The 19,904-nt window shown below is 44.2% G+C and overlaps 1 protein-coding gene and 1 long non-coding RNA gene across 8 annotated transcripts in view; both read left to right on the top strand.

The window, feature by feature from the left end:
• The first annotated feature begins 807 nt into the window (after positions 1 to 807).
• LOC110361372 (uncharacterized) lies at positions 808 to 9,426 on the top strand. The gene is made up of 3 exons (XR_002417937.2): positions 808 to 1,227; positions 4,841 to 5,139; positions 5,232 to 9,426. It is a non-coding gene; the product is annotated as an uncharacterized LOC110361372 (long non-coding RNA).
• Positions 9,427 to 14,176: 4,750 nt separating this feature from the next.
• ASPG (asparaginase) overlaps positions 14,177 to 19,904 on the top strand; it is a 55,796-nt gene continuing 50,068 nt past the window's right edge. For 4 of the 7 annotated variants that reach the window (XR_010472731.1, XR_010472729.1, XR_010472730.1 and 1 more), the window contains exons 1-2: positions 14,180 to 14,422; positions 19,752 to 19,881. Coding sequence is in view for 3 of the 7 variants with exons in the window: in XM_065063344.1 (XP_064919416.1) it covers positions 14,263 to 14,422; positions 19,752 to 19,881 (290 nt within the window). In the remaining 4 variants the exon portion in view is untranslated. Of the gene's footprint in view, positions 14,423 to 15,254; positions 15,434 to 19,751; positions 19,882 to 19,904 lie in introns of all 7 variants that reach the window. The other 3 variants (XM_065063345.1, XR_010472732.1, XM_065063343.1) reach the window with 3 other exon arrangements.

Raw genomic sequence — 19,904 nt, 5'->3', positions numbered from 1 at the left:
TGCACAAGTTCAACTCCCCTTTCTTCTGATGGTTAGATCAGACCAAAACATTTCTGTCAGAGATGAGCATGCACAGAGGTGCTTGAGGTTGTGGTAGATGCACTCGACCCCCCCCAGCCAAACCAGCTGCAGTTTGGTCCAGGCTCCAGAGGAGGGAAAGGCCTGAGCCCCAGCCAGGCCAAGAACTCCCGCCAGGAGACCCGCAGGGAAGCAGAACAGCAACTGAACGCCGGTGGCTTGTGGGTGCAGGGAGTCTCGTGTATGCAATTTGACTACGAGTCAACCACTTCATTCTATAAATACAACAGCCTGGATGAGCCACTTTGAGCTCTCCCTGCTAAATAAGTCAGCTGTATGGCAATGGTTTTACTACTCACAGGTCAGTGGATGAGCTCAATTCAAGTTCAATATTAATCATTTAGCTTAAGTAGGTGCACACCAAATATAACGGATAATTTAGAAATACAGGGTTGTATGATTTTTAATATACTCTTTGATTCATGTTACTTGGTAGACTAGTTTTGCTAAAACTTTAAGCTGTAAGGTCCTACTTGTATTTACCAAAAGCAACTGCAGACTACACTAAATGTCTGCAAGATAAAGTCTAGCTTGTATTTTGCTGGGAAAACAACAATCCAAGGCTAACCCGGAGACATCACAGACATCTGGAGAGTGGGCCCTTTTTTTGCACTTGGCTGAGAAGGAAGGATTTATCCAGACAAAACAGCACCTTCAAGGATATGGACCAAAAACGATGTCTACAACTGAGTAAAACAAAGGCCCACGTGGAGCCAGGGAAAAGGAGTCCAATGGGCAGCAAGGGACCTGGTCGCAAAACTTTGCTATTGGACTGAATCTTGGTGTGAATGTTCTATAAAGATGTAAAAGTGTTGTTTTCTATGCTCGGGCAGACCTCTGCGCAGGTACCCAGATTGCTATTTTACTCCGTTAATTTTTTTTTTCTAAAAATTTTGCTTCCCAAAAGTCTACATTGCACGTGGTTACGGGTCTGCCCTGAAAGTTTTCCTTCAGAGCTCTAAGTACAGTCCCCAGAGTGAATGGGTATCGGGAAGAAGAACCCTGAACGTCTGCATCATGACGGATGTACTCATCACCTGAGAGTTTGCCTCCGGAGCTTCAAAACACAGCTCCTGGAGCAAACAGTCCTCAGGGAAAGAAGACACCTAAGATTTGCTTCGTGAACAAATACATGCACCTGGAAAGAAGGTAAGTGGTATTTGGTTTGGTATATCTCCCCCATGCAGTAAATCATAAAGCAAACCCGCCACCAAACTCTTTAAGGTCACGCTTCTCTTTAAAAAACCTAAACGTTGTTCTGCAGCTGTGTGATCAGCCCCATGGAGGTCACCGAGTGTGCTGTGACCAGCACAGCCGTTCGCTGGCAGGAGGCGAGGGCTGGGGACAGAGCGCAGTGTACTGATGAGCTTAGAACCGTTCTGCATCCTTGAGTACTGTGGCACAAGAAGGTGGTCTGGAGGGTTATGTAGACTGTTGGCCAAAGAGAAAATAATCTGTGAAACATCACATTGCTTTTGACTAATGAGTCAGAAATACCTTTCTTAGATTTTTTTTCTTACTGCTCCTGTTGCCTGAGCTGCATTAGCAAATCTACCTGCACTGAGGTGGTTTGGAGAAGATGCTGCCGTCCACACAAGTCTGTTTTCATCTACTGCGGTCTACAACACTGATCCTCTTCTGCTTGATGATGATGGGGGTTGTCTTTCATCCCCTGCCCCCAAATGCTGTAGCCTGTGGCTTGTTTCCTTGGTTCTGCAGCCTGCCCAGCCCAGGTTTCTGCAGAGACCCCGGCTGCTGTGCCCTGGGGCATGGTGATCTCACCTTGCAGATGTTCTTCCCCCTTCCTCTGGGGAAATCACTTACAAGGAACTGACTGAGAAGGATTGTTCCTTCTATTCATACTTGTCTTGACCTCACCATTATTGCTTTTTTTTTTTTTCCTGGGTGGTGTTAATTATGCTGGTTCAGTAGGTTTTTAGCTCATCAAATCTGCATTCTGTTAAAATTCAGTCAAAACACCAATGTAAATAACTACATACTGGCTGAATAAGTTACAATAACAATTATTAGAACAATATGGCAGTCATTATGCCAAGGTGTTACCCACAATGGGGATGGGGAACAGGGAATGTGGAAATCCATCTTTCTCCAGAGCTTAAGATCAGCTCAGTTTCATCTCAGTAAGTCTGTTTGCCCTTTCTGTTGCTTGTTGTTTGCCTAGCAAGTCACTTTTCAACCTTACCATATCTCAGAAGTTTTCTGGAACTCCACTATTTCTAATGTTTGTGCAGTGACAAAGATGATATGTTGCACTATTTGTTACTAACCTTTCCACAGATAACAAAGTGAAGAAGCGAGAAACAAGCGGTGGATTGTGAAACGTGGTGTTTCTCTTGCCTGGCCTTCCTGAGCCAAACTTCTTCGCTATACCAAATGAAATAAGATCCTATCTAAGAACTGCAATAAATGCAGGTGTCCTTCTGCCTTTCTAAGAACTAAGACTTATTTCAAAGTTTAGTGAGGCAGACAGAAACCACACGAGTGCAAATTAACACAACCAATGTTCTCAGCTGCTTACAGTGTCCAACAGCATCTGAACCTTACACAGCATCAAAAATGGCCTTAAGTGTGCAACCAGGTGTTCTGGGGAAGGTCACAACTCCTGATTTTGTTGAGGGTTACAAAGAACCATCCCACCCTTCACATGGGCCCTTGGATTACTGTACTTTAAAAACTGGCTGAGTTCTAGATTGGTTGGAGCTTGTAAAAACTATGTTTAATTACAGTCATTAGGGTGCCTGCTACAGTCCTCAGTATTGGGTGTGTCTAGATGGAATTCAATCTTTCTGTTTTGCTTAGCTGATATTTCACTAACTGCTGACACAATTCAGAGTTCCATAAACAAAAGACCACAGCCCTTGCTGGTGGATCCCCATGTTCTTCTATCAGGTAACACAGGAACCTGGACCATATGCTCCAGATTCCTGTAGCTGCCCCACCCCTGCTTGAATCAAGAAACTTCCTGCTTCCCATCTCCTTTTCCTGACATTAACAGGTAGAAAAACACACTGTAGCCAGCCCTTTATAGTGTGGGCCTGTACAAATTTCCCTTAGATTTCTTTATGATAACCTGGAGAGAACAAGACAATGTCCAAGGTTATTATTGTGTAAATGCCTGCTAGCGCTCACAGCCTCTCCAGTCCAGCAGTTCCTTTTTATCCCAATTCCATAAATCACTAATCCACAAAAAGATAAAATATACAACACATCCCCAATTCACCTCGAGCACGAAATAAAAGAGAATAAGACAACTGAAGACCATGTTCTGTGCCTCAGGATCCTTGGCTATTTTAGCCAAGTCTTCTGCTGTCACTGTACATGAATCAGGCATATTCTGGGGTTGCAAAGATAATCATTTCTGTATTCAGAGAGACTATAAGGAACAAAATAATACCCTAAAACAATCTTCTATTGTAAATTATAGCCATTTGATGACTTCTTACAGCAGGTAATGTGTCCCTAAGTCATAATCTTCCTTTGTTCCAGAACAGTTTGCGGTAGCTTTTAATTTCCTTTAGATAAAAACTACTTCAGATTACATTAAAACTAGTTACTGAAATTATTCTGAACTGAGAAAATGTTTATCAAAAGCTAGCCAGCTAAAGCTGACTGTACAGCAATACTTAGCATTAGGTAAATACAAGAATTATGCAATAACATGCTAAAAGATCTAAATTAAATATAACTGATCAATAGTTGTCAAGCGATCACACGAGACTATATTGTTGTAGCAGGAAAACACAAAGGAAAAAAATTAAGGACTGTCTCAGTTCAAATAAATTGAAAAACAATGACTTGAAATTTGGCACTAATAAAATTAAGACAAAAGCTTACATTTTAATATGAAAGTAATGACTATAGTATCACAAAGTTTTGAGGTAAACTTGCTCTCTTGCATGTACACACAGAGGAAATCTGCAAGAAGTCCTTTCCATTCTGAGTCTAGTCTGTGATATGATGGTTTAAATATAGCACGACAAAACATCCATCTCTAGAAGCTTTTTGCTATTGTTCATATACTTCAGCTGAAAGCATCCATTTAGCAAGTGTGAAAATCTCATTTCCAGATGCACTCGTGTATTCCCTGGAAGCTCACAAGTGTCACAGACTCTGCTTCCCTGGGTATATTCCTCATCCTGTAGCACTGGCATCCTACAGCGGGTCTCTAGTAATGTATTAGCTTCAGTAATTATTCTAATGTTAGGACTTGCTATCAGCAGCCATCACTTTGGGTTTTTTCCCAAAGTATTTTCTACCTCATTATCTTCTAATTCATAAATGAAATCCAATAAATATCTCTTCCTTAGAGAATGTATAAAAGTCAAATTTAAAGTGTGCCTGTCCAAGTGCCAACTAAAGCGGTGAGTGGGCAGGAGGAGTCTGTCTGCGTGACTGCTCTCCAGACTGAGTAAAACGACTTCAACAGAGAGCTGAGGATTTAAACTGGAGAAAGCAGAGGAACTCCCTACAGCTATTTTCTATGATCTCTTGAATTATGTGCTGTGGAAGATACTGTACGTATCAAGATTTCTAATCAAATCTTATCTACTTTCCTATTTTTAAATGTGGGCTTTCTATCCTTATTAAAAAGATGAACCAAAGAAGTCTCAGAGATATAGATGCAACATCTGTGCTGTTCATTTACTGATTATGCAGTCTAGATATTCAGTACTAATAGACAAAGAGCTTTGTAAATGTTGAACTATTGCTGACAGCTGTACCTTTCCTTTTTTAAATACAGGTATCAAGGCAGAAAGTTACCCCTGGGTGTTCTATTCCGTGTTTAGGAAGAAAACGAAATTAGAGGAGTAAAAGATTTAAAATGCTCCATGGAGTGCATGAAGACCAAATACAGGAGGGAAAAGGAAAACCATGACGTGGTGTGTTTGTGGAACAGCCAGGGCTCCTCACTCTGGCAAGGAGAGAGGAAACAAGTTCCATAAGCATTGCATGAAAAAGACATGAAGTCATCCAACTGTGAGAGAAAAGGTTTTGGTTGCGGTTTTTGGAGGAGAAAGCAGCCTCTGCACTTTTTGGAGGGTAAGAGTAAATGGGTACCAGCATTCAGAGATACTGGTCACCACCTTCCTTCCCCTGAACCAAGTGACATCCCCTCTGCTCTCTGTCCCCAGGTGACTCACCGGGAGGGAGCGACTTGCTTGAGAGAAGAAGCGAAGGCCACGACCCTTTGGGAAGGCACAGGGTGTGTGCAGCTCACTCCCAGTGCCGGACACAGCTGCCAGGACCTCCCCATTGCAGGGATGTGAAGTCACCAAGGGGGTGACTCCCCTCCCTTGCAGGGGGACATCTGGGAGGGTCCTGTCCCTGTCCCTCAGCAGACAGAGCAACCACCATACCCTCTGCCGCCCCAAGGGATTTCAGTCATAGCATCTCCCAGACCAGACATGTCTGGAGCTCGAGGGAAAGCTAAAGGAGCATCAGATGGAGAGGAGAGAAACACTCACCCATGTGGCTGCGCTGGTGCCTAAGAAAAGAGCAATCTGTCTCTTCACAGATTCACTAGATAATCTCAGAGGTTGCCTCTTCCCTCAACAACCTTTGCAGGATTAATACATACCTTTCTTCAACCTCAGATATCTCTTTGCCTGAAGTTTCTTTTATTTAATAGCTTCTTTGGAGTTTCACCTGCTTTTATCCAGGTTCTTTTACAGAAAGGAAAATCCAAGTCAAACCATATGTTGATGGTTGGAGGATTTGTTTGGTTTTCTGTTCAGTTCTCTTTCTACAGCCGAAGGTAGACAAAAAGCCCCATTACTATGCACCTTAAAAATGTGCTAATTATTTTCCAAAATCAGTATAACTCCTGTCACAGACCATGGCAACACTTGTATCCTGGTTTAAACTGTGATTCTATTATATATCCTAATTTGCATGGCCTTTTTCTGCCATTTATATGTAGACTGGCATGTCAGTTTAATCTGTTTTAAGGAGATGGAGCCATAAGAATAAGTGTCTCGTCTAAAACTTGAATATCTCAACAGTTTCAAGGACCAACCCCGGTATCTCTAGAGCTGCAGTTTTAATTTATCCGGAGAGGCTTCCCTTTCCCAATCTGCATTTAAGTGAAGGCTAACTACTTCTACTTCAAGAAAATGTAATTAGAGAAAAAAAAAAGAGATGCCTTGAAAAATGCACTGTTGGTCATACAGAACAGTGTTTTTCTTTCCCAAGATTATACAAATGGTCAACGGCTTTAGGGAAAAGTCTCACCTTTGGTGAGCGATCTGCAGCTCTTCTCTAGTCTCCCCAAGGCAATTCTTTTCCCATGGACCATGACCTGTGTGACTGCTCCAACTGTCCCTTGTCTCACCAAGTTCTTCCTCACTCTGGGCATGTCAGAGCTGTGCACCAGGGAGGTGTTTTGTGTAAACACACCTCAGATGTGTCCACAGGTTAAACAAGGCACAGCCTGTCCTGAGTGCACTCATTGTGCTCAATAAAGTCACCCTGGGATAAAGTCTCCACCCCTTTGCTATTCAAATTCCACCTCCTGCCTCCCTTTTCCTGTGAACTGTCAACTCCATGTCTGCACTGCAAGCAGAAGGTCCTTAAAATCCACCAGCAAGCTTCAGAATTTGGTAGCTCAGGTCTACAACAGCGCAGCTGTGCTAGACAAGATCAGTGTTTCTAAAGTAAATCTCTGGGCTCACCTGTGCCCCTTAAAATCACACAGTTAAAAAAGGACAGTCTTGTTTTCTTTGGCCATAAATCACATCAGCATCCACACTCACCCTCATTCCCACGCTCACAGTATCACAGTATCATAGGATGTCAGGGATTGGAAGGGACCTCAAAGGACCATCTAGTCCAATCCCCCTGCTGGAGCAGGAACGCCTAGGTGAGGTCGCACAGGAACATGTCCAGGTGGGTTTTGAATGTCTCCAGAGCAGGAGACTCCACAACCTCCCCGGGCAGCCTGTTCCAGTGTCTGTCACCCTCATTGTGAAGAAGTTTTTTCTCAAATTTAAGCAGAACCTCTTGTGTTCCAGCTTGATCCCATTACCCCTTGTCCTCACTGCACAACGCACAGGCTGCCGTTCTGAACGTGTCCGCACTCTCAGCAGGAGACTCACAGGGGTCATTCAAACCACCCACATCCCCACTAATACAACTTTTTGGGCAGGAAACGTGAAACTCCTAAACGTGCTTTGTGATCAGTGCTGAATTTCCACAGGAAAGGCCAAACTCCTTTGAAAGTGCTGGATTTCACAAGCAGAGAGATATCCAAAGCTGGTGTAACTCCTGTCCTTGATCCCCTATGGCAAACCTGGGTGACTAAATGTCCAGGTTTGTTGCTTATTTTTAATAATTATATGCTTTTCTCTTTCACTGTGCAAAAGTGTTAAGAAAAGTGTTCATCGTAACAATATAATTCTAACAATAATCACAACAATATGATTGTAATATAATCATAACAATATGATTTTACTGAAATAACTGTAAAGCAAGCGCTCTGTAAGGAATCAATGTAGGGAGCAGAGATAACATTTCTCTAATCTTGTGGCAACGTCTGTGTACCTTGTGTAATAGCTGTAGTAGCTAGTAGAAATATGGTTTTAGGCCAACTGCACTTTGGAAAGAAGTAAAAATGGAAGGTGGTGCTGGGAATAACATTAAATACCTAGATTAAATACCACTTTCCTATTCTGTTTCTAAAATTCTCTGCTTCAAACTCTTAACAAATCCAGAACTCCTGTCCATTGACTCATCCAAGGCCATCATTCTTCTCTGCCTGTAAGAAAATCAGTTCTTTACGTGTAGCCTTGCTGTGGTGGATGCACTTGACCCCCCCCCAGCCAAACCAGCTGCAGTTTGGTCCAGGCTCCAGAGGAGGGAAAGGCCTGAGCCCCAGCCAGGCCAAGAACTCCCGCCGGGAGACCCGCAGGGAAGCAGAACAGCAACTGAACGCCGGTGGCTTGTGGGTGCAGGGAGTCTTGTGTATGCAATTTGACTATGAGTCAACCACTTCATTCTATAAATACAACAGCCTGGATGAGCCACTTTGAGCTCTCCCTGCTAAATAAGTCAGCTGTATGGCAATGGTTTTACTACTCACAGGTCAGTGGATGAGCCCAATTCAAGTTCAACGTTGATCATTTAGCTTAAGTAGATACACACCAAATGTAATGGATTATTTAGAGAGATAAGGTTGTATGATTTTTAGTGTACTCTTTGATTCATGTTACTTAGTAGACTAGATTTGTTAAAATTTTAAGCTGTAAGGTCCTGCTTGTATTCACCAAAAGCAACTGCAGACTACACTAAATGTCTGCAAGATAAAGTCTAGCTTGTATTTTGCTGGAAAAAATGTAACTGACTGGGAAAACAACGATCCAAGGCTAACACAGAGACATCACAGATATCTGCAAAGTGGGATCTATTCTGCACCTCGCTGAGAAGAAAGAACTTATCTTGGCAAAACAGCACCCTCAAGGATATGGACTAAAAATAATGTCTACAACTGAACAAAACAAAGGCTCACGTGGAGTCAGAGTAAAATGGTCCAATGGGGAGCAAGGGACCTGGTGGTGAAATTTCCTTTTGGACTGGATCTTGGTATGAATGGTCTGTAAAGATATAAAAGTTTGTAGTTTTCTATGCTTGGGCAGACCTCTGCACAGGTGCCCAGCTTGAGCCAGCCCTTCTGCTAATCTACTCCATTAAATTTTTTATTTTCTGAGAATCGTGTCTCCTGAAAGTCTGCTCTGCATGTGGTCATAAGGCCTTTCCTGAAAGTTTGCTGCACGAGTTCTAAAATACAGACTCTGGAGCGAATGCTTATCAGGGAGAGAGGAATCCTGACAGTTTGCACTGTGACGGATACGGCCTCGCCTGAAAGTTTGTCTCCAGAGCTCCAAGACACAGCCCCTGGAGCGAATGGTTATCAAAGAGGGAAGACGCCTGAAAGTTTGCTTTGTGAACGGGGACAGGCACCTGGAGAGAAGGTAAGCAGCATTCGGCTTGGCATATTTCCTCCATGCAGCAAATAATAGAGTGAACCTGCCACCGAATTCTTTTAAGTCCCGCTTCTCTTTAAGAAATCTAAACATTGTTCTGCAGCAAGCAGAACCCCTGCGACACTTGCCAGTTAAGTTCTCAGAGACAGTTTCATTTCTCCAGGCTTACGCTGTAGGATGCACAGCCGGGGCCTTCGGTTGAGCCGTTAGAAATGCTGGTGAAGTTCTTCTCAGAAACGAAATTTCTAAACTCTGCCCTCTCAGGTAATATTCTGCTGCCTGTAGCATCATTTCAGGGAAATACACATGTTGCAAATCTCTGAGCTGCCCCATTATGTTTACTTTTCTGTTATCAACATGGTTTATTTATGTGCTACTCCAGTATATTCCCTAGACAGTTTTCTGGAGTTGGTACCGAGTGTTCTGCTCTCCACCCATCTGTTTGTGCACTGAGGAATTCCTAGATATCATTTTGCAATTTACTTGAGATCACTAATCTAGTGATGACATTCAGAATTCTGTATTCCAACATATGAAGTGACTATCAGGTGTACACAGTTAACCGCATACAGTTTTGATTTTTTAAAAATAAAAAATATTTTTCTGTGGAAAAGAAAACTGTAAGTAAACAAAGCTGAATGTTTTTAAGAAACGGGGAAAAAAACACTTTAGCATATTTTTGCCAGAAACATTTTCAAAAGCTGATTATGCTATAAAACCACGTATTGAAATTCTGACCAACTCTGATAATCCTACTCAAATTTCTGTTGTGTTAAAATGAAGACATGTTGTCTTCTTCCCTTCTAAGTCAGAGCTTTGATTTTTTGTTAACTAAGTCTCTTTGATCAGAGATCTGAAAGACAATATTACATGACACATACAACTTACTTTCAACAATTTCATGGTTCCTTTTGATTTAGATCTGATTGTTTACCGGACAGGCAAAAGCATATTCACCAGAAAGTCATAACTTCTTTCTGGAAGGAGTCCTGTAGAACCTAAACAGTGGAGGTTCTCTCTGACTCAAGGAAGCCGGACAACCAAGGGCTTGCCTCAAGCTCCTACAAAACAACACATGCAGCTTGGGAAACCAATTGGAGAAACGAGATGTCTGGGTGCAGCTGAAGAGTTGTGATGATAAATTAGAGACAGTGCACAGACACAGGCTCCTTCACAAAGACAACGCAGATGGCGGCTGGGGTTGGTTTTCCGATCTATGTAAAGGACATAGATCTATGTAAAGTACAGAGTGCTACAGATTAAGGTTTACAGGCTTTTTGAGAGCCTTCTAGTCGGGATCACAGTGAGGGCTGCAATGGCAATGTCATGAGCAGTGCCTGCTCTAGCCCACCTCATTCAGGACAGGAGATGAGTGAAGCCCCTTCATCTAGGGAGAAGTCATCTCTTTATTGCAGGTCCTGGTTCTCATGGGGGACTCTACAAGCCCAACATCTGAGAGGGCAATATGGAGCCAGGACAAGCAATCCAAGAGATTTTATAGACACTGGGACAATTATTTTGACAAAGTTGCTGGACAGGCTGAATATAGGAGGTGCTCTCCTGGATCTGCTACTCACAAACAAGAAGGAGCGGGTCAGGGAGTGACAGTCAAGGGCTGTGGAGTCTGAGATTCCTTGGGATCCTCAAGGAAAAGGTGCAGCTGTTTCTAGTGGGGAAGCAGGGACTGCCACGATCTGGATTTTTCTGAGACAGCAGGTGAGTCTCAAATAAACAAGCACGGGCTTACGCTGCAGCTACAAAGTAATCCATCTGTTCCTAACTAAAAAATAAGCATTAATCAAACATTAGTCAAGCCTTATTAGGTGTATAATATCATTAATCTGATGCTGAGGTGTTTGTTGGCTACAGTTGCTCTGTCTTTAGTTCTTGCTAATGTTACAACTAAGGGAAGCAAACAAATACTACAAAATATTTCCCACTTCCAGTTAAGCAGTTCTGTAGTCTATCTGGGTGCAAGAAAAACAGGACATGTTTCACAAACAGGCCTTCATATTACAGAAGTGAGGAAGAGCCAGAGTAGATGACAGGCTCTGACTTCAGGGGGGCAGACTTCGGCTTCTTCAGCGATCTAGTAGGCAAGATATCTTGGGAGACCGTCCTGAAGTGCAAAGGAGCCCTGGACAGCTTGCAGATCTGACAGATCTTCAGGGACAAACTGAAAGCAGAATAGTAGTCCAATCTGAAATGCAAAGCAGGACCTCAGCAGGCTGGAGGGGCTGACAGGAACCTCCTAAAATTCAGCAAAGCCAAATGCACAATCCTGGACCTGAGATGGAATAACTACATAAAACGGTACAGGCTGGAGACTGAAAAATTAAACAGCAGTGGTGCAAAAAGGGCTTGGGGGTCCTATGGACAAGTCACGTCAGAGTCAGCAAAGGGCGCGTGCAGCAATGAAAGCTGAAAGTATGCTGACCTGCATTAGCAAGACTATCAAACCAGCAGGTCAAGGGCAATGATTATTCCCCTCAACTTGGTAATTGTGAGGCCATATCTAGAATTCCGGGCCAAGTTTTGGGCCACCCTTTATACGAGAGAGGCTGACAACCTGGAGGAGTGCATATAATTTACTTCTGTTGGAATAGTTAAGTCACAGATACTGGAGTAGAAGAAATTGCTTGGACCATCCCATCATCCCCCTTGAAATCGCATTAACTTCACTGAAAAGCTGCAACACAGTTTACAATGTAAGTTCATATGACCTGGAGCCAAAAATTCCCACCACTTTCATACAGGAAGCATGTTCTTCCTTTGGCTTACTGAGTAACTACTCAGGCATTTAAGCTGCATGCTTTGCCTCATAGTAATTGCACAGCAGCTTATTCTCAGCTCACACAGACTGGGCTTCTCAGCAGCTACTGTCCTCAGGAACTGGCTCATTGTGTTTTAGCCAGCTACCCTGCTAATTTTGCGTTACTGTTGGCCATGAATAATAAATCTCATGACACCAGCCCTCAAGATTGACCAGATTTTCTTGAAATCAACTTCAGCCTCCTGATACTTAATCTCACGTGATCCTCAAAAGAAACCACCATATACCTTCCAAAGATGAATCTTAGAAGTAAAACCAGTATCTGAGCTAAACACCAATACAGGGCTTAATACAGATTTTTTTTTTATGCCAGAGCTTAATCTGCCCCCATTCCCACGATTAACCTCTTTGAGTTCTAGAGTCTATAAGGTGCATATCTCTAGATTTTTCTGTAAAATACCTATAACATCACCTTTTTCACCACACCTCCCCACTTCCTTTACCTGCAAAATTGCCCTCTAACCCAGACGTATCAACTATATTACCTAGACACTAAACCTTAAATTGGTATTTAGTTTTAAAGCTTAATGTTTCCATTTTGAAGCATTTGAGTTGAAGAAGGCCTTGTATGCCTGAAAATGTAGGAAGACTAACAGAAAGGGGGAGGAAAATTTTAGAAATGCCTACCCCATCGTTGTTAACAACCAGGTGAAATATAAATTGGAGCTCAGTTAAGCTTACAATCTAAAATAAGATGGAGCCGAGTCTTCTGTTTCACCACTCTTTCTGTTACATATGACAGCTCTTTTCTCACCAGTTTGGCTCTGTAGGTACTAAAGGACCGGAGGAACTGCTGGTATTGTGAGACCAGAAGACATCACTGTTTTCCATAGCCATATAAATTTCAGCATTACTCCGTGTATTTTGATGACACTAGCAATTCTACTACAGCCTTACCATCACCAGAGCTATGGGCAATAATACTGCTGCCATTTCTTATGAAGCACTGAAATGAAGTAGATGTGTCACCATTTCCTAAACCTGTTCACTCTGCATTCTTCACTGCATCAGCCGAGACTCTAAAGTAGCCCCAATGTGCAGAAAATGTCCATTTCGGGATCATGGTATTCAGCTCCTGGCGATCACCAGCTTTTTGCAGATGTGGCCAACGACAGCAGAGATGATTATCAGGATAAAACAGACAGATATTCAGAGCTTCTGAGGTTGAAGTATTAAGTTTCCCCATCCTCTTTATTCTCATTTCTTTTTCAGAGGTCCCAGCTAAGGGATAGAGATGGTATCGCCATATGCCCAACCAGGAATCCCTGTTGACCGTTAGCTAGTTTTTTTCCTGAGCACTTTTGGAAAGACTTTTGAGAAACACAAGCTATTTTTCACAATTCCATGTTGGATCTGGCTGTACAAAGAATCATTTGATGGTCACGGGTTCCTAGGAAATACCAATGCTTGAGGGTGAACAACCTCAAAGGGTCAGAACAGCTCAAATAAAGGAGTTTGTGGGCTAATAGTATCATATAGTCTACATGAGAGGACTGTATATGGATGCTTGATTTAACTCAGAAATCAGCCAGGACAGGTTGTGGCTTTGCAGGCTGCTGTTCCTTATGGCACAACTCCCACTGCTCCCAAGAAGACCCTCCCACCACAATCCTTATTTTCTGTATTTCAGTTGTTAGTATTGAACCTGGCTCTCCCCATTTGGCCCAGGGCTTGATGTGCAGCCTTGAAGGTGGGAGCTCTTCCCTCTCTCTTAAGGAAACTTGGATGAAAGCCGAGGGTCCTGATTAGGGGGCAGAAATGGAGGGCACGGTGTGTGTCTGTACCATGCTGTCTGCTTTTGGAAACACTTGGTAGGAACGAATCACCTCAGGGGCCAGGCAAGTTCCCACATTCTTCCCCAAGAGCTTTCTGGAAAAAAGAGGGCAGGACGCTGCTCTCCTCGCCGGGGGTGACCCCGCGCCCTGTTTACCCCCTCTCCCTTCCGGGCCTAGAAAGCGCCGCTGCTCTTCGCTTACTCCTTCAGGCGTGAAGGGCCATGCTGCTTCCCCGGGCTGGCGCTGCCCCGCGGCCGCAGCGGCGCAAAGTGCAAGGGGAGGTGCCGGGGCTCGGCCCCACCGCTCTCTCTCAGCTCCCCCGGGGTGAGGGGCTCCACCGCGCCCCGGCTCCACCTCACACCCGCCCGCAGCCCTCCAGCTGCACCGCCGGCCCCTCGCTGCCCGCTGCGGAGGGCGGCACGGCGGTTCTCCCCGCCTCCGGGGGCAGCGCTGCGGGCCGGGCACGCTCCACCCCGCTGCCTGCCCGAGCCGGCGGGGCGGGAAGGGGCGGCCCCGCACCGCCCTATAACTCCCCTTTGGCCGGTGGCGCGGGAGGTAGCGGTTCCTCAGGAGCGGGATGGAGGCGGCAGCGGTGGGGCAGCCCCTTGCGCTGAAGCGCTCCCTGTCCACAGTCCTGGCCGGCTGCCCCCCGGCCTCCGCCGGCGGCGCGAAGGCCGAGGCGCGGGTGCTGGTCATCAACACGGGCGGCACCATCGGCATGGTGCAGGATGTGAAGGGTGAGGGGGAGCGGGGGGATGGGGCTGGCGGGGCGCTGGGATGCGGCGTTGGCGAGCGGGGCTGAGGCGGCCGCGTCCTTCACCAACAGCCGCGCGTTGTGACTGCGGGTTGTGGTTCAGCATCCCCGGGTTCCTCGTACCGGTGTGAGCGGTGCCAGGAGGGTGTGTGCCGTCCTCTGGCCCTCTGTGCCTGCCGGCTGGTTGTTTCAGTAGCTCATTTGATAGGCATTCTTCTGACAAGCGTGCCTCACAGCTAGTTACAGCAGGTTTTGGCAGGGGACAACGTGTTTCCTGAACTATGAGGGTTTTTTCTTCCCCTCCTTTGCACGCTGAAAATGAAACCAGCTTAAGCGTACTAGTCATGCAGTCTTTTTTTAGCACCAAAAGAGCCGCTGTCCCAGGCTACCTGGAGAGCACGTGCCTGGCGTTCCCACGGGGCCAGCGTGGGCTGTCGCAGGTGGCGGCCATGTCAAGGGTTTTGCAGCGGTGACCTGGCGGATGCGGCTGATGCGAGTGCGGCAGTGCACAGCCCGCCAGGTGTCGTGAGCGGGGAGAGCAGATTGAGCACCTGTACTCTGCTGCCGCTGGGCAGGATTCTGTTGCTTTCCTACCAGCTCTTGGCTTCCTTCAAGAAATCACTGAAGATTTCTGCTTCACCTTACCAAGGGAGGGTGAGACTTGTGCTGATGAAGAAGTTAGATGTGCTAAACCCCCTCCCACCACCGTAAAAATGTTTAAAACCAAAACTGACCTGTGAGATGTCTCAGTGTACTGCCTGCGTTTCACTTGAAAGCCTTTTAGGTACTTACAGGTATATGCTCTGCGTTTTCAGGTGCCCCTAAATGTCAACAGGTAGATGCCTAAACTCACCTAACACCCCCTCAGACCAGAAGCTGGTTGGAGTGGCACCTAGGCACCGCTAGACCCTCCCTCAGTAGGCACAGATCACAAGAGATGCCAGAAGCATCAGCCAACTCATGTGTCCAGGGAGAAGAATGGATTTCAGGCCAGGTCTGACTTGCTGCGGGGCTGTGCGTTTACTGGTGTAAAGGGAAACATGGTAATGTGAAGGGGGTTGGAGAGAGGGATGCCGTCCAATTTTGATAACATCTGTTCGGTTCCTTCCTCTTTCACTTGGGAGGCAGTGGAGCATCCTGGGATTTCCAGAGCTGGTGTGTGTCTGTTCAGAAGTGTGGGTGCTTGTGTTGGTTCAAGCCTGCCTGTGAAATACTCTCTCAGCTACTCATTTGTAGGATTAAAACCCTTGGGGCTGCATCTCAGAGTTTCCTAGGCTAGATTTTTTTTTCTAATACATATCCTCCTTCTCAGAAGATGGCAGCTGGCTGATCCTTATTATTGTAGGGAAGATGCTTTAAGGGGTTGTTCTACTTTGCTTTTTTATGGCTGTTATCTTTGTGTTTAATCTCTCAAAGGTGTAAAAAATTTCTATTTCAGATTGTGTGGCAACATTCCCATTTGTCTGCATAGTTTATATTAAAATAACTTCCTACTTGTATTATTTCAGCTTCCTAAATACCTTTTTAAGCAAATAAATTGAAATCACAACTAATTCTTTTATAAATGAATTCCACAACCTCTTCTCATCTTGTGTCTTGTTTTCCTTTTGCTTAACAAATGTCACTCACTAAAGCATGTGCAAGCAATCTAACAGTTACGATCCAATGCTGCTGGCTTGCTCCATCCTGGTGAGAGTTTTAACCTGCTTTTCTGGCAGCAGAGCAGCCCAAGCACCTCTTTCAGAATATTTGGCAGTCGTTAGTATTCAGACAGAAGCTGGCGAAAGGGCATGGGAAAGGCAGTATGCTTAAAAGGAGGGGAAGTAATGCTCACTTCTTTTATTAATCAATGGATAGAAAGTGCTTGTTTACAACCGTACCTGGAACTACAAATGTTTTATTTCAAGCAAGGTGAACAGAAGTGGCTTCCTTGAGCTGCATGGAACCTTTCATAGCAGCAACTGCTCAAATTGAAACGATCAACTTAGGCTTCTACATGACTAACTTCTGTCTAGGCTTACAAGCTTTTCTGTGGCCTTTCCAGTTGCCAGTTTCATTTTTAAAATCAGGCTGTTTTACTGTATTCTGCAGGGAATATGTTCCTGTGCAGAACTGCACTTATGTGCAAGACTGATAACAATCAATTCCCTGGGCTGACTGTGCACGTGTGGAGCGATTATTTATCATCACAAGGGCTGATTGTGAACCTCCCGGAGAGGTTCTGTGGTTGATCTGTGCACGTGTGGCAACTCCAGCATGTCGTGCACCTGTTGGACTTTCTGCACACCTACAGGTTGCCTGCACAGGAGTAATTTTCAGAGGATGGATAGTCTGTTTCTGTAAGTGGGATGACAACCAGAGTCAGCTACAGACTCAGTATTGACGGTTTTGCTGTCAAATAGGCCATTGCAGTGCATTTTTAAAATTCTTTCCTTCTGCTTCCTCCTACTTATTTCATTCTGTAACAGCCTCTTTTGGCCTATCAGTAGCTCAGTTCCAAAAGAGAATCTTACTGCACTCCTTAGTGAGGCTTCTGTGGTATTAATCTTTGCATCCACTTTGTGTTCATGTTGCTCCTGGTTGGTGCTTTCAGGAAGATCATTTCCTTGGGCTTGTAGGCTGAATCTCTTTCCTAGCTTTTACCTCAAATATTAAGGGAAGAAGCACTGAACAAATAGAAGTAGAACTAAGCTAATCCCCTTAAAAAGATTATGTAGCTTGCAATAGAGTCTGCCTGGGTAACTTAGTTAATTATCTGTCTTTCCTAGACACACTAGACTGCCAAACAGTGCGCTGCTGTAGTCCAAACCTTTTTCTCCTTGAAATCTACACACCTCACTTCCAAAAGCCCAATTACTACAGCTGCGGAAAAGAATATTTTGGAAAACACTTTCTGCTTCTCTGCCTTTGCAAAATGTAGTCGTTATCTGGGGATCTGGCACCATCAATGTATGTGCCATTTGTATTGATGTTCCTGTAGGTAAAATGTGGTTTAGTGAAGTCCTTTGTGTTGCTCGGTGTGGACAGTGAATTAGGACTGGGGATGATGACCTGAGTGTGCTGAGGTGCAGCACATTCCTCCCCAGCTCTGGTTTCTCGGGTGCAGAGCCCTGCGGACACAGCTACATCACACTTGTTCAACTCCTCATTCTCTGCTGCAGCACGGGCTATAGGGTATCTTGATTGATAAGTAGCTATAACAGTGTGATCTATATCACTGGCATGAAAAGCAGAGCCTTCAAATGTCAATGAGACAGAACTGTGCTTGTTCTCCTCGGCCACGATTGCTTGTTTGCTGTTCTGCCCTGGTCCCTCTGCTCTGTGACGCAGAGAAAGGACAGAAGTTGGTGAGAGCTGCTGGGACAAGTTGCATGGCCCGGCTCTTCTCTGCAGGGGTGAAGTTGCTTCAAATACTTGGTTAGCAAGCCTGGCTCGAAAAATATGTTTTCCATGCATAATAAAGTAGAAGTGTTCTTAGAACTATTGCACTTGTGTTCCCCAGTGTTTGCCTCTTGAAACCGTAAAGCAGAAAACATTACTAAACGTGGATGCATTTAGGGGACACACCGGTTGTAAGTCGATCATCTTGGATACATCTGCAAAATGTCTTAAAAAGAAAGTTGAAGTTCAGTGCAAGCAATTAAAGAAAAATCCTAACAGATTTGTGATTAAGGGGAACTGCCATTTGTAGAGAAGGGATTTAAGAATATTAATGCACAACAGCTCTCAAGTTCTTGGGGCAAATACATAAAATAAACAGTCTAGTTCATTGTCAATATTCAGAGTGAGATGAGCATTGAACAAACAGAAAAATAATCAGAAAGCATACAGGAAACACTTGATACTGGGCTGCGCTTCAGAGCCAAACAACTCTATACCCAAGCACAGCAGAAGTGCCCATTTGTGACTAAGCTAGGAACATCATTAATAGGAAGAGCAGGGATTATAGCGGAATGAATGAAACATCCAAAGCTTGAGAGTATGTTAAGTATGTTTTGTAAAACAAAGTATTCTGGCAGAAATCCAAACAAATCCATTCAAATGCTGGTGCCATCCTGTGAGAAAGTTGGCTATGAAGGGGCCCGCTACTTCATTTAGGGCAAGCCAGGAAGGGAGATTAGGGGGTCCTTAAGGATTTTTCCATCAGTTTGGAAAGTAAATGGGAAAAAAAGAAATGCTATTAAAAATATTCTTTGTGTTTTGGAGTATTTTAAATAAAAATTGCTCTTTGAAGACGAAACAAAAAAAATACCTATACTAACTTGAATAAGAATTGTGTTTAAACAAACAGAAGAGCTAGGAGGTAGGAATTACCTGCCCTTGAATTAGGAATAACTAGAACTAGCAGAAGTAGAATAATGAGGTTTGAGAGTTTGTTCACCGTCTGAAGAGGTGGTATAAAACCATCACTGAGATTAAACTGAACTGCACAGTAACACCAGTCTAGAAGGAAATATACCTCTGATGGAAGTTCCTTGAAGGAAAAACACCTCAAAAAGTCAGACTTAACAAGAACAGGGTAGCTTCTGACTGCAGACACCAGTACTGTTGCCATCCTTCCTGAACAGGGTGTTGGGAGAGGAGTTGCAATTCGGATTCACGCATGAGCTCAGTTCCATAATGCTGAGGATTGTAACATCAAAAACTTAGGTGCCGTTCTGGCTAACAGATTTCCCTGTATATTTGTGTATATATATCTTTGTACCTGCCAGTGCTCAATACCTACTGTGGGCTTTGCTTTAGCTTTGTCTTACTTATTTTCTTCTCAGTGGAAATGCTATTGATATAACCTGCAGCTTTCCAACATAGTCGTACCAGTACCTTGCTGTTTGTGCCAATACTGCTACAGGCTAAGAAGCTCAGGTAAAAATATCCCAACTTCGTACTACAAAATGATGCTCGCTGTTTTGTAAGTCTTCTGCCAGTAGGTAGAAATAGCTATGGCAAATGTAAAAAAGAACGGTAGCTTTTTGCTGCAATTGCAAAATTGCCTTCCTGCCCCTACTGCTGATCAGTATCTACACACGAGCAATAACTAAAGCAGGTAAAAGATAAATATTTGATATGGAAGAGATTTGTAACATTATTTCTCTTAAATAAAGGATTTATTTATTTCAAATCAAGAAAAGAATAACTGCAAGTAGATTTATTGGTTATATTCTGTTTTAATGTTCTGGAAATAGACTGTTTAAATTCAATTTGGAAGGACGAGCAAACAGCTGTGTAACTCGACTTCTTCCCTCCTTACTGTGCCACTTTCTTCCTTCTGTGCCTGCTCCTTTATTTACTTATTTTGTTCTTTATTTTTAAAGGACTTGCTCCTGAGGCCAATAAATTAGTAAACAGCTTGAAAACAATGCCAATGCTGCATGACGAAGCATATGCCAAAGAAACAAAACTGAGCCACATCCGTGAATTTCCAGATGACACTCTGGTGCTCCCGTAAGTACATTTTCCTTGGGGAG

The sequence above is a fragment of the Columba livia genome, chromosome 5 (assembly GCF_036013475.1).
Source record: "Columba livia isolate bColLiv1 breed racing homer chromosome 5, bColLiv1.pat.W.v2, whole genome shotgun sequence".
Lineage (NCBI taxonomy): Eukaryota > Metazoa > Chordata > Aves > Columbiformes > Columbidae > Columba > Columba livia.
The sequence above is the reverse complement of the archived record's forward strand: the minus strand, read 5'-3'. Positions and strand labels throughout refer to the sequence as shown.